The sequence below is a fragment of the Struthio camelus genome, chromosome Z (assembly GCF_040807025.1).
Source record: "Struthio camelus isolate bStrCam1 chromosome Z, bStrCam1.hap1, whole genome shotgun sequence".
Lineage (NCBI taxonomy): Eukaryota > Metazoa > Chordata > Aves > Struthioniformes > Struthionidae > Struthio > Struthio camelus.
The window spans coordinates 22439505-22452121 of NC_090982.1; the positions used below are offsets into that span (position 1 = coordinate 22439505).

Below are 12617 nucleotides of genomic sequence, written 5' to 3' on the forward strand. Positions count from 1 at the left end.
GATTATTTGACAGCCACTGCTTGTGGCTCCAGCCAAAAATATCCCATCCCAGATTCTGCAGTCTGCTGACCACAGCTAATGGACATGAAGGAGTAAAATTCCATGGCCTAGAAAAGTGCTCCCAGATCAAAAAATGAAAAAGAGCTTGCAGGTATTGTCATATGTTCACTTGTAAAACATTGCAGTGGCATAAGAGAGCTCCTGCCCCACAGCAAAGACATGGCAACCAACTGCATGTGGTGGCAAATCCATTTCAATGCAAAAGGAAAAATGTTTCCTTAGACCACTGTGACTTAACTGCTGGTTGCATGCTGCATTTCAGTAGAAGAGTAACAGGTAAGAAGTGTCAACTTCCTGTAATGGAACAGCTGCTGTTCTACAAGGAAATGGCTCACTATGCCCTGTGTTCACCATAGGAATGACAAATGATAAGATCTAACATTGCCAGCCAAGACAGCAACAGTTCCTTAATCCAGGTGCACAAAGGAAAAATCACATGGCTTCTTGCACTCCATCACCTTCCTTCACAGAAAAAAGATAGAGAATGATATACCAAGCAGAGAGCAAATGGGTAGTGACATTTAAACAGTAATTGTGAGTACCTGACATGAATGCATGAACTATATCCTTTTTTTTGTAACTTAAAATGGATGTTCTCTCTTGTCAGTATTAATTGGCCCTTGATAATCCTTCAACTGTAAAACTAACGTTAACGCAGAAAGTTCTACATTGAAAACAAAACATTCAAAATTCTCTGAAAAAGGAAATGCGGGTCTGATTCAGAGACAGGGTAAACGCCAGACCAGTCTATAGCTATACAACATAAGACATCAGCAGTTCCCAGTTTAGTAGCAACCTGTGTGACAGGCTGCAAGTCCCTTCGGAAATGCAAGTGTTTTGGAGCTATGCTCCCCAGGCCTTCAGGCCCCCAGCCCCCATCCACCTGCCTCAGGGCTGGAGGGCAGTCAGGAGGATGGGGGGCCTGATACTCCATGGTAGTTCATCAGCTAAGAAATGTGGATCCCAAGAGACAAATCCTCACTGAAATGTCCAGGAGGTTCAAGGTCTCTCGCAAATATTTGCCTATCAACGTCTCTCAGTAGCTGCCTATGAATTGCCTGGCAATGGTCTGCTAGGGAATTTCTCACCAGACTTAATTCTGGGATTCATTCATTTATGAATCCTAATTTTGGAGGGCAAAGGAAATTAGTGTGTACCTATTCAAAAGCTGAATTATGACTGCACAATAGTATTTTTGTAATAGAAAAGAAGGATCATCAAGCTGAAGTATCTTCAACTGTGAGGCAAGGAGATGTCAACCTTGGGGACTCTTTTGTGACACAATACTGAGCTGCTTTCAGAGAGATGTTTTTCACAGACAGTAGCCCCAGGGAAGGAGAAAGCAAAGCGGCAGGGGTTGATGCCACCATGTGCAGTGGCCAGCAGAGGTGTGCAAAAATCAGGGCTCCCTGGGAAACATTTTGAAGTAAGGCATGGTAGAGAGAACAAACATGTCACCCTCTTTCTTCTTGTGCTTTCTCCCTGTGTGCTCCCGATACTGCATTTTTTTTCCCTTTAAATACTAAGCAACATTGGAGTGTGTGTGCCCTTCCTTCACTAAGAATGCTTTTATTAAAGCATTTTATTAAAAGTCACTGATGGTAACTTGTTTGGGAACAATTCTGTTAGCATTATTCTGTGACTATTTATAGCATCCTAGGCCTAATGTGCTGTTTTGATCACAGTCTAGATAATTTTGTCTGAATTCATCCCTCAGTTTGAGGTAGGAACATGTGACTTACTTGCTCAGCACTGGTTTCTCATCATTGACAGGAGTGACCTTTACTGAAATGGTTCTGAGGACTTTATGTTTCCCATCTGATAGCTGGATTGTAAAGCTGTCAGTGAGATTTTCTGAGTCGTCATGCATGTACATCAGCTTCATTCCTACGCAAGGAAAAAAGAAAGAGAGATATAGAGAGACAGAGAAACTGTCCCTTCAAAATCTCTCACATCATTTCCCTCTGTGTCCATCACCCTCCTTCCCTCTCCCCTCCACATGTGCCCTGGTCGCAGTCACTTTGTTTCAGCTACCAGAGGGTAAACTTGGCAAGCAGCGGCTGTTCGTTTACCTTAACCATATACCAGTGATTCAAAGACACCGATGTGACCTGAGTAATGAATGATCTTCTTCACAAAAGGATCTGTGTTGGTCTGAAAATCTACACATTTATTTTGCCCTCCTCTTTGTGATTCATTTTAACAGGGGCCATAGGAGAGCGAGACTATAAAGCAACACTTGATAGTCTCAAGGAACAATTTTCTGTGCTTTAGATAATCCACAGGGAGCTCTGAACAAGGTTCAGGGAGGAAAGCTGGTCTTGTTGCTATGGGCATGGGCAATCAGAAGATCTGGGCTGGAGCTGGTAAGGTCTCCACTGGGGGAAAGAGGAGAGAAAAGTCAAGTGATTGGAAGACAGTTGGAAATGCTGAGGAATATAGGCAGAAAACATGATATTTTTGTATGTACTTTTGAACTGTGGCATTAGACAGGCAGAGAGGAGTAAAATATTTCCCAGGGTTTTGAGAGATGAGCTGCATCTCGAGTGACGGGATCAAATTCATGTCCCCATTGACATCACTAGATCCCATATTCCATTAAGAGGCAACAGTATGGAAGAATCCACCATATTCTTGACAGTGTGACATACACTTTTTAGTTACATCTTTGGAAAAGAGATTTGCCACTTCAAGGCAGGTTAACTGAACATGGTAAGCTATAGAGTCCCAATCTGTACTTTTACCATTCGGGACAATATTAAACCCCAAGATTTCTCATGATTAGCTAATATGTTTTTAAGTCAGTCTCCTTCTTTACTCTAGTTGCTGCCAAGCATTTTAAAATATGTTTGCTGAGATGTTGTAATATTCCCTTTATTTTTTCAGGGCAGATGGCCTCTCTAGTCGTATTACTACCCTTTCTGACCTGCAGGCCTCTCAGGGTAAATTTATTGACAGTTCTTCAGGTCTTTAGACACATGAGCATTAAAGAGGATAATTTCTATTCTTGAACATTCTTTTGGAAGTACACCTAAGGCAAGTGAATAAATAACTGATGAAGGTTTCTTAGTGTGCCGCTCTGCCTCCTATGAATTGTTGCAGGAATGAAAGACCAATGTCAAAAGAATGCTGCACCTACCATTCATAAGGAGCTCCATGGAAAAGTCATGAACAAGAAGTTCATGGCTGTGATGATGGGTAATTAACTGTCTGTAGCGTAGAATATCATTGCCATGAACTCCATTAATGAGAAACCCATGCCAGGGCTTCTGCACAACACTCAATACCAAGTGGTCCTGAGGCACATCCAGATCAACTGCATTGATAACAGAGAGATCCAGCGCTTTCATCGCACCCTCTTGAACCTGAACACAGAAAAAAAGAGAAAGAAAATCAAATTCTTCTACATAAAGAGAAATTGTAACATTTTAGCATCATTTCCAAAGTAGGCTATTTTTGTGTGGAAGTCTATCTCTTTGCTTTCTCTACCTCCTTCCCAGTAGCTTTTGAAACAGTTACTAATTTCAATCAAGTTTAAGGGATGTAGAATAGTAAACGGCTGCAGCAATGAAAACAGAAGGCTAAATAAAGAGTTTGCATGTGCCCCAATTAACAGAAAAGCTTTTTACGGAAGCAAACATCATAGTAGGTGTTAGAGAATGCACAGATGAGAAACCCTTTAAGAACATAAATATATATAAAAATAGGTATTTATGTATGTGTATGAATTTGTTTGCATACACACTGTTTTTTTTAATAGGACCTTTACAGTGAGATAATCTCATGCTTCCCTAACATGGTGGTCACAGAGTCATTACTTCTATTAAAAGCAGCGTCTTCAGAGAGAGGAGAGGCTATGCTAGCAACAAAAACTACTGCAGAAAAAATTCCCAAAGGCTCTTGTGAAACCAGAAGAAGAATAATGATCCTCCTCTTTTGTAGATTTTTTTTTTTAAGGTTTGAACCCTTGTTTACTTAATTGCAAATTAGCATGCAGAGCTATGCACTGCTCTAATATCACTGAAGCTCTGTTTTACAAGTTTACATGGGATTTACCTGGACTCTGAACTATGCAGAAGTGCACAAAGTAAGGTAAAGATGCAAAGAAACAGACGTCAGAACAATGCTTCAGTTTATATTAAAGCGTGTTTTCTGGCATAAAATAATTCTATGACCGGCCTTTTAACTCTTTCCTTACAGAAATGTTCCTTGCTATGAATTCTGGGACTTCGTCATTGGTTGGGTTAATCAGCACGAAAAATGGAGTCTCTGCCGAGTGATGCAGCCCATCAGTGACGTAAAGTACAAACTGGTCTGATGTTGGCTCAATCCGCATGTGCCTGGACTGTACGTAGTTTATATTCAGGGCTTTCAGGTGTTTCAGCTGAAAGGAAGCTAGAGATTTGAAAGAGATGATAAGTTAGCACAACTTCTTTTCTGCCTTCTGGTCTTACATACCACAAGATATCTAGAAGAGCTGTGTCTTTCTTCAAAGAACAAATCGCTTGGATTTTATATGCTATCATCAGTCATGTTTTCTGCTGCCGCATTGGACGTTGTAGCAAAAGGCACAAAAAGACCCTCCCCACTTCCAGTGTGTAAGTCCTAGCGGGATCCCAGAGCTCAAGGCAGGAGGAAGGAAAGGGCTTGTCCTTCCCTATTCACAGGGTGCTTGCCTAGGAGGATGGAGGAGAGGAGAGGTAGTACTCAGCCTCCTCTGCTGCCAGTCACAGGCCAGCGCTGCACACTGGTGGTTCAGAAAAGGAAGGCGCTCGCCAGGATCCAATGATCCTGCTGCCCATGCTTCTGCAAGGGAGTGCAGGTCGGACTCTCCTTCTCTGAAACAAAAATACATCCTCTTACCTCTTCTAGGGCAATGCAGTTCTGTGCAGTCTGCAGAACTGAGCCTGAATAAAAAGACTCCAGTAGCAGATAGGAAGAGGTCTGGGGTCTAAATAATGACATTGACTGCCATTTGATTGACAGTCACTAAGATGCACAAAATGCTCACTAAGAAACGTCTCTGTTCAGCCTTACAGGCATTTCTCTGAACAAAAATCATTTTCAAAAGGGATCGTTCTAGTTCTCCAGCTGGGGATATTGATAAAAACTGGTAGTGTGACAGAACATGCCACAGTGCGTTCTACTGAAGATGAAACTGTCCTCAGTTCATCAAGGTGAACATAGGATTCTCCAAGGTGGACATAGGAAAAGACCCAAGCCAACCATCACCTCTCTCACTTTTGTAACTTCACTTTAGAGACTTAACATGGGACCCACACCTTTCAAATTATCAGCTACAGTATTTTTTTGACAAAAACATAAGCATAACGTAAGGCTGGGAAGGCCTGCATAGAAGAATAAAGGGGGAGGCAGAGCAAGTAAATTGATGGCTCATGTTGGCATTTCTAATAGATTGCAGCTGGAATGTGTAAAACAGGAATAGGCTTGTTTACTCCAAGTGCCAATTCACCACATTTGCAGAGCTGCAGTCTCCCTTTGAATCCTCCCATACGGTCACACCACTCTCATTTGCCAGCACCTGCTTTCCTCAATTAGCCCATATTAACGCATGCACCTGCAGCTACTTCACCACAGCCCACCACACCACTCTTCCTGAGCCCTCTGCATTTAAACCACAGGCTTACCACATGTCTTTAAGACTTACCTATGCTTATGCCAATGTTGCTCTTCTCAAACCCAGGAGAAGGCAGTACATTTTCAATGTAACCAAACTGGGGAGGAGAAACCAAGACAAACTCTAAATCATCTTCAGCGGTATCAGGGTCACTGGCAAACAAATGGTTAGCAGTAAGGGCTGCCGAGGAGCCCTCCTCCACCACAAACCTTGCACCTGCACACAAACAATGTGATAAGCATTACTGCTTATTTGGCTTACCTTACTCTGATATTTGTTAAAAAGAATGAAAACAGTAACTGAAGGGAAAAGAACACAAATAGCAACTCTACTTTTCATCACGTGAGTAGTGGGGAAAGGGATCAGAAAATGATTTTACTGGTAAGTCATTAAGTATGATGTAAGCATTGCTCAAAATCAGTTGTTACCTCTGTTTGTCAGAGCATTAATTGCATGAGAGCTGTTACGAATTGCTCATAATGAACAATTTTTCATGCATCAGTGGTTAATTTCCCTGCTGGGACAATGCTTCGTTTCCAGAACATTGCTGGGGTGATAGCCTGCAAATTACAAAACTATTCATACATATGTTTGAGTATTCTCTGAGATACCTCACATGTACATGATGCCTACAAATAAATTACTTTGAAAAAGAGAAAGATAGACATATAGAAAGTAGGACTGTATTAAGTATACTACAGACCTCCTTCAAAGCCAAGTAAATCAATGATGAAATTTCATATGATGGCCTGTTGCCGCACTAAATGAATGTTATCAACACTATTTCTTTTTTAATTGAGGATTTTTGATGCTGAAGAGTACTAGTAAAAACGTAGCTTTACTTTCATTTAATTTGATCAGTCACATATATAGCCTAGATTTTTCTTTATTCTCTAACAGAATTAAATATAAATACTATAAATATTCCCTCCCTTGAGGAAATAAGGGCCAGAGTCTGAGTTTCTGTTGTATACTTAACATGCAAGAGTAGATATATATTTGTGGTTATATTTTTTGCATTGTATAAACCTGAGAGCTATCTGGACCTAAGTTCACACTTCAGGGCTGCGATATAGTTCCGTCTTATTCAGATAAAATTGACGTGTGCAGCAATGTACATATATAGACAGATGGGAGCAAATCTGAGCACTCTCCTCTGTAAAGACACGATTTAAGCATGCAGTTGAAGAGTCAAAAGCACACATTCGTATTTGCACCTGAATTTGGAGGTCACATTGTACTAGAAAAATAAAAGTTATTTGATGGAAATTCTGATCTAAAAATTGCGTATGCTGAGCTTCTCAGTTGACTCTTTCTGGTGCTAAAAAAAATTGAGCCTTTAGCCATTACAATACTGCATAGCACACATTATAATAATATGATACAGCGAGAGGAAGCTTTCACCAGTTGTGATGGATGGAGACTGGTTGTCCACTGGAACTACAGTGATGTTAAGGACAAATACTGGCAATGGATCGTGAAATGGAACTGGAGGAGGAAGAGGTCCATCATAACAGCAGTGATTTACATCTGAGCCAGCTTCTCTGTCAGAGACAACAAAGGTTAAGATCTCAAAGGAAGGAGTCAGGCCAATCTCCCCACCTGGAAAACACGTTGAGAGGTAATGTAGTAGGGAACCAAAACTTCATGAAGACAAATCTTTTATCCTGCAAGGACAGACTGCAGGATTTGAATTCAGAAGAAAAAGGTAGAGCAAAATAAGACCAAAATAGGCCAAAGAAATGAATAGAACACTTAATGTGGAGTTAGGACTGTTGTTTGGCTTTTGTTTGGGGGGGGGGGGGGGGGGGTTTGTTTGTTTGTTTTTTAATTAACTGTAACCAGTTTTCTTCTATTCTAGAGTAAAAGGATGTAAAAAAAGCATATAACTAAGACAATACTACTAAAAGTTACTATTGTAATATTAGAATATTCTATTTCAATAATAATAGTAATAGTAATAAAATTAGTAATAGTCCTCATAGTTCCATTTTGTGTATACTGAGGAGTCTTCAAAACATTCTTTTGTCCAGGAAGAGAGTGTTTTACTGAATTCCTTCTCCAAGAATGTAGGCAAGGCTCTTTCTTTTATAGAGCATAGGTGTTCCCCCTATAACAAGTCATAATGTCTGTGCTCTTCCAAAAGACATTTTGTATGGCAAAAAGTTCATATATTCCTCTGCAAAAATGTGCATATATGCCTCTGATCCCTACAAGGGGATGATAACAAGGGCTGTGCTTTACTGCCATACTACATATTACAGCCATACATAGTCACGATTAAAAAGTGGGCTGATGCTGAGTGTCTTGTAACGGGGCTAGCGTGGGACTGGGGACTGCCACCCCTTGCAAGACACACCTATGAGTGAGTGCATCCAGTTCAGAGCAGTCCTGGAAGCCTGTGCCCATGCGCTGCTTAGGAAGGAAAGGTAGTGACTCCCTGCCTCCCTCACAATATTTACTGGCAGCTCATTTAATGTGTGGAAATCTGGGAACGAGAAAGCGCAGCTTTGGCACTGCACCCTTAAAGGCCAGCCTCTGCTCTTTACTGCGCTACAAAGCGCTGCCGTTAAAATAATGTTCCCAATGTGTTTAGGATGCTGAATAAAAGTTTGTTATGGATGGCCATGATCAAGTACTTCCCTCTCTTCTCAAGTACCAGCTGTTCATTTTAGATAGCCTCAAGTCTGAAAAGATCACCTCTTTTCTCTACACTAGCACGAAATTGTAGATTAATTACAGAGAAAACCAGAAGGATCAAATAAACAGGAAAGGGGGTTAACTGGCCCTTGATTTTTTGATGATTTAAAAATATATTTTCAGATTTAAATAAGATAAAACCACAAAGTGACATCTTTTTAATGCTGCAGTTCTTGACAGAACGGTTTTCTTGACAGAAACCTGAACACTCTACTTGGTGATGCAGAAAGACTGTAAATTCCCTGATGGATGGATATCAAAGTAGCCTGGAAAGGCATGCAAGGAGTACCTCAGGTTGTTAGCAGCCTTCTGTTAAATCTCTGTATCCTTATTTATAGCATTACATTGTTTTATCTAAACACACTTACGGGAAAAGTTTCAAGATGTTTCTTAAAGTGCCATCAAAAAAGATCCTCTTTTGATCTTATTTTAATCCTAATTTTGGTGATACAACAATATTTTATCAGCAGCTGTAAGAGATATCCTCCAGGATTACAATGCCTTTGTATACTTTCCTGATACAATTTTCTGTTCAAACAGGTATTTGGAGAACACGTTAAAACACTTAGTAGTTGTATACCAGCCTTATTTCAAAGACTGCTTACTTTTTTTCCCCACAGTTATAACAGATGTGCTTTCTCAGGAGTTCCTGAGCTGAATTTCTGCAAAGATGATATGGATTTAGGTTAAGATTTTCAGCTAAAACTATCTGGCCGCCTTTCAGTCTAATTCTGTCCTTATCTTGCTTACTTGTGTGTTTGTATGTGACTAAGCCAGAGATGACTTCAGCTTGGGAGAAACGATCCACAGCAATGCCAGCTTTCCTTACTACCCCATGGCAGGGCTGGCGAACCAGCATAAACATCAGCTTCATGTCATCACTGTCTGCGTCTGTCGCACAAATGTACTCTGAGGAAAGGACCACTTCTTCACCCTCCTGGCAGCGTACAACAGGAACAAGGCCTGTTCGCATAACAGGTGGCTCATCGTTCACAGGCGACACCTAATAAGAAAGAGATTTTAAGAATTTTTTTTACTTTTTGTTTCAGTGAAAAACAGTATTTTAAATGGATTGCTTTTCAGCCCAAAGCAGCAGCACAGTGTTAGTGTACATTGAGCTCTCTCTGCGAACAAAATGAAACCAGCTGAGTTAGGGTCACTGTTGAAATTCCAAAACAAAAGTAAACTAAACTAAGCAGACTGTGGAAAGAAAATGGAAGGCTTAAAATCTCTCCATCTTTAGCTGCTAAGCAGTGAGAATGAAAACTTTGCTTAGAGAGTGCACTGCACAACTTTAACTTGACTGCATCTCTTTGACAGTGGAATTTTTAGCTTGAGAAAGAGGAAGCTTTCCCGTCACTCCCCATGCTTAATTACAGAGACATTGATTCCAGACAGAAGAGCCCGAGCTAGAGCAAGCACAGATGCCTTTCAGTGAATGCAAACCAAATTTGTTCCCAAATCTGCCACGCAAACTCAACAGCTAGGCTGAAAAAAAAGCCTAGCTAATCCATTATCTTCCAGTTTCCAAGACAGAAGTCATGATTTGTCCTTTTCCACACAAGCAAACGCTCTCCAAAGCAACACACTGACCTTGACCTGCAGGATGAACTCTACTGAGTGGACGCTGTCTGTGGCTGCAAAGAGGATATTATCAGTATGGGTTTCAGAGCCGTCGTGCCGGTACCTGCAATGATAAAGAGCTGCAGTAATTTCACTCAGACAAAGATGTTATACTTTTTGGTCCTACCAGACCACATGGATCCTTCCCAAAAGAGAAAGTCAACACCCATCGTGGAGCACTCATGTAGGACTTAGAGTTGTTGTCAGAATGTGTTCCGGGCTTGTGGGGGCCCCCATGTGAGGAAGCCCCTAGCAAAAACAGGACATCATCTAGGAAAGGTTTCTCTGAAGCTTTTTCATTTGCGTTCTGGTTGCTTGTGAGATGTCTACTGGATACATACTTTCTGCCTTCAGTAGATGTCTTTTTTGAATAACGGAGAGAAACCAAGCCAGGCAAGTCTAATTCTGCCCACATCTAAAACATCAGTGTCCTGTTCTCTCTATAAATACAGTAGCAAAATTTTCATCCTCTGGTAATCAGTGGATAATACAACTTTTTTTGCAGCCTAGGTAAGTTTAATGAACATAAAAACTCCCTTAAAAGTAAAAAGCTAGCAACCCTTGCCTTCTTCACAGGAACTAGATGGTTACAGGCAGAATTTGCTTCCTCACCTGCATAAGGCATTGCTTTAGGCAGAAACCTCATCTCTGTATATCAGATGCGGTCTCTAGCTCCTTTGTCCAGCTGTGCGACAGCTCACTTTCTGCCATGAGCTTTGAGGCTCAGCCACAATATTGGCCTGGAGTAGCTCTAACGGAGCTGTGGCACAATGAGCCCTGCTGGCTGCGGCCTCTGCCCCTCGCCGCACGTCATTGTAGAGGTTTCATTGGTTCACCCAAGGGACTTAGACGCTGCGGGAGGAAAACGCAGACATTTCTCTAACCTGACTGCCAGGGTGCGCAGGTCCCCACAGGAAAGCCTGTCGCCTTCCTTCATGGGAATGCCATCCAGCTCCACCATCCCGTGCTGTGGCTGTCTCTGCAGGAAGAGCAGGAGGTGCTCCTGTTTTGTGTCTATGTCAGAGAGGCGAATGTGCCCCTCTGTGACGGGGCTCAGGCCACCCTCTTCCACTCTCAGATGGCTTGTGAACACCTGCATGGCGGAGAAATGCTGAACTGTTGTTTTCCACTGCACCAGCAAGCACACATTGAGCAGGGCAATTTCAATTTGCTCTAGAATTAGGACTTGTAACATCTTAAAAGTCAAAATTCTGAAGGCTACGCTCCTCTCAGTCATGTGCTGAGAGGAGCTAAGGCATCTACTAATAGCGGGCCCTAATACACAGCTAATAGTCCCATTCAGGGAGGCTCCAGGCCTTCAGAAATACCTAGCATACAGACAACAGAAAAGCAGGGATTCAAGGCCTCTGAATGCAGCTCTCAGTTTACTCAGGGCAAAAAATCACCAGATTTTACCTTCATCTTCAGTCCCACTGAAGCCTACGTGTAAGACACCAAAACCCTGATACCAGAGATGACTTATTTTTGACTTCAGTTGGATCAGAACATCTCCTGCCATTTCTCTCCTTATTTAAGTTCTACTTGAAGCCATTTCTGAGTCCTTCACCCTCACCTTTACCAGTACCCTACCTCTGGAGCTTGGTTGTCTACAGGAAGAATCGTAATATTGAAGCAGATCCCATACAAAGTGCCTCCATGTTGATTGCTGACAGAGAAAATAAACTGGACTTGCTGAGGTTCAGGCCCAATGTCCTGCAGTGGGGGCATGTACGCAACTTTCATATAATTCACAGCATGCTGCAAAAAATGAAGAGAGGTGCATATAAGAAGAGAATATAAGAATAGACATAATCCAGGACATTAGAGACCTTTTCCAGTCTTAACTTATAAGTTACCTGAACTGCCAAAATGAATCCTAGAAACTTTGCATCCACTCTTCAGTTACTGACAATACCTTGATTAATTGCATCTTTAGCTACAAATCAGGTAGGTACAGGTACAAATATTCAACTATGTGGAACCAAAAAATGCAGGCACAATTTATAAGTGATAACGGAGGCAGTGGCCTCACCTTCTGGACAGAAAATGCTGCTCCCAGGGCCTTTTTTGTACTGTGACTTTAAAATAAAGAATTCATCACAGCATAGCTTTAATATAACTTAATATAATATCATTTACCTCTCTCCCCTGAAGTAAAGGTAGGTGGAGGAAAGAGTCTAAAACTATCAGCAAATCCTTCCATCTAGATACCCCTTTTAGGCATGCGGTTAAAGACTCGGAGCCTTAGAACTCTCATTATGATATTGCAATGAGGACCAGCACGTGACCTTAACCATGCAGCAGAACATAAAATAGGGCACCTTACTAGTATTCATAACAAAGACATACACAGGCATAAAAACTGAGCAACTAAATACGGAAAATGAACATATCAGCCTGTTCCAGATGACTATAGCTATCATCAGAGATAATAGCAGAGGTAATAACGAAACCAACCGTGATCTAGAAAACAGTCTTATTTCCACAATCTGTGCAATTTTTCCTTTACCTTAATATTATGCTGGAGTCATACTCAGTCAGCCATAAACAAATGCAGCCCCTGCTGGTTTCAAAAGGAGAGGTGTATTTGCATATT

At 41.4% G+C, this 12617-nt stretch overlaps 1 protein-coding gene across 4 annotated transcripts in view; it reads right to left on the bottom strand.

Moving 5' to 3' along the window:
- Window positions 1–12617, bottom strand: part of FREM1 (FRAS1 related extracellular matrix 1) — a 72486-nt gene that overhangs the window by 30610 nt on the left and 29259 nt on the right. For all 4 annotated transcript variants that reach the window (XR_694745.2, XR_011137893.1, XM_009678830.2 and 1 more), the window contains exons 13-21: window positions 11612–11779; window positions 10906–11114; window positions 9992–10085; window positions 9149–9401; window positions 7103–7300; window positions 5729–5914; window positions 4259–4455; window positions 3200–3425; window positions 1803–1947 (exon numbers count right to left, since the gene is read on the bottom strand). Coding sequence is in view for 2 of the 4 variants with exons in the window: in XM_009678830.2 (XP_009677125.2) it covers window positions 1803–1947; window positions 3200–3425; window positions 4259–4455; window positions 5729–5914; window positions 7103–7300; window positions 9149–9401; window positions 9992–10085; window positions 10906–11114; window positions 11612–11779 (1676 nt within the window). In the remaining 2 variants the exon portion in view is untranslated. The remainder of the gene's footprint in view (window positions 1–1802; window positions 1948–3199; window positions 3426–4258; window positions 4456–5728; window positions 5915–7102; window positions 7301–9148; window positions 9402–9991; window positions 10086–10905; window positions 11115–11611; window positions 11780–12617) is intronic.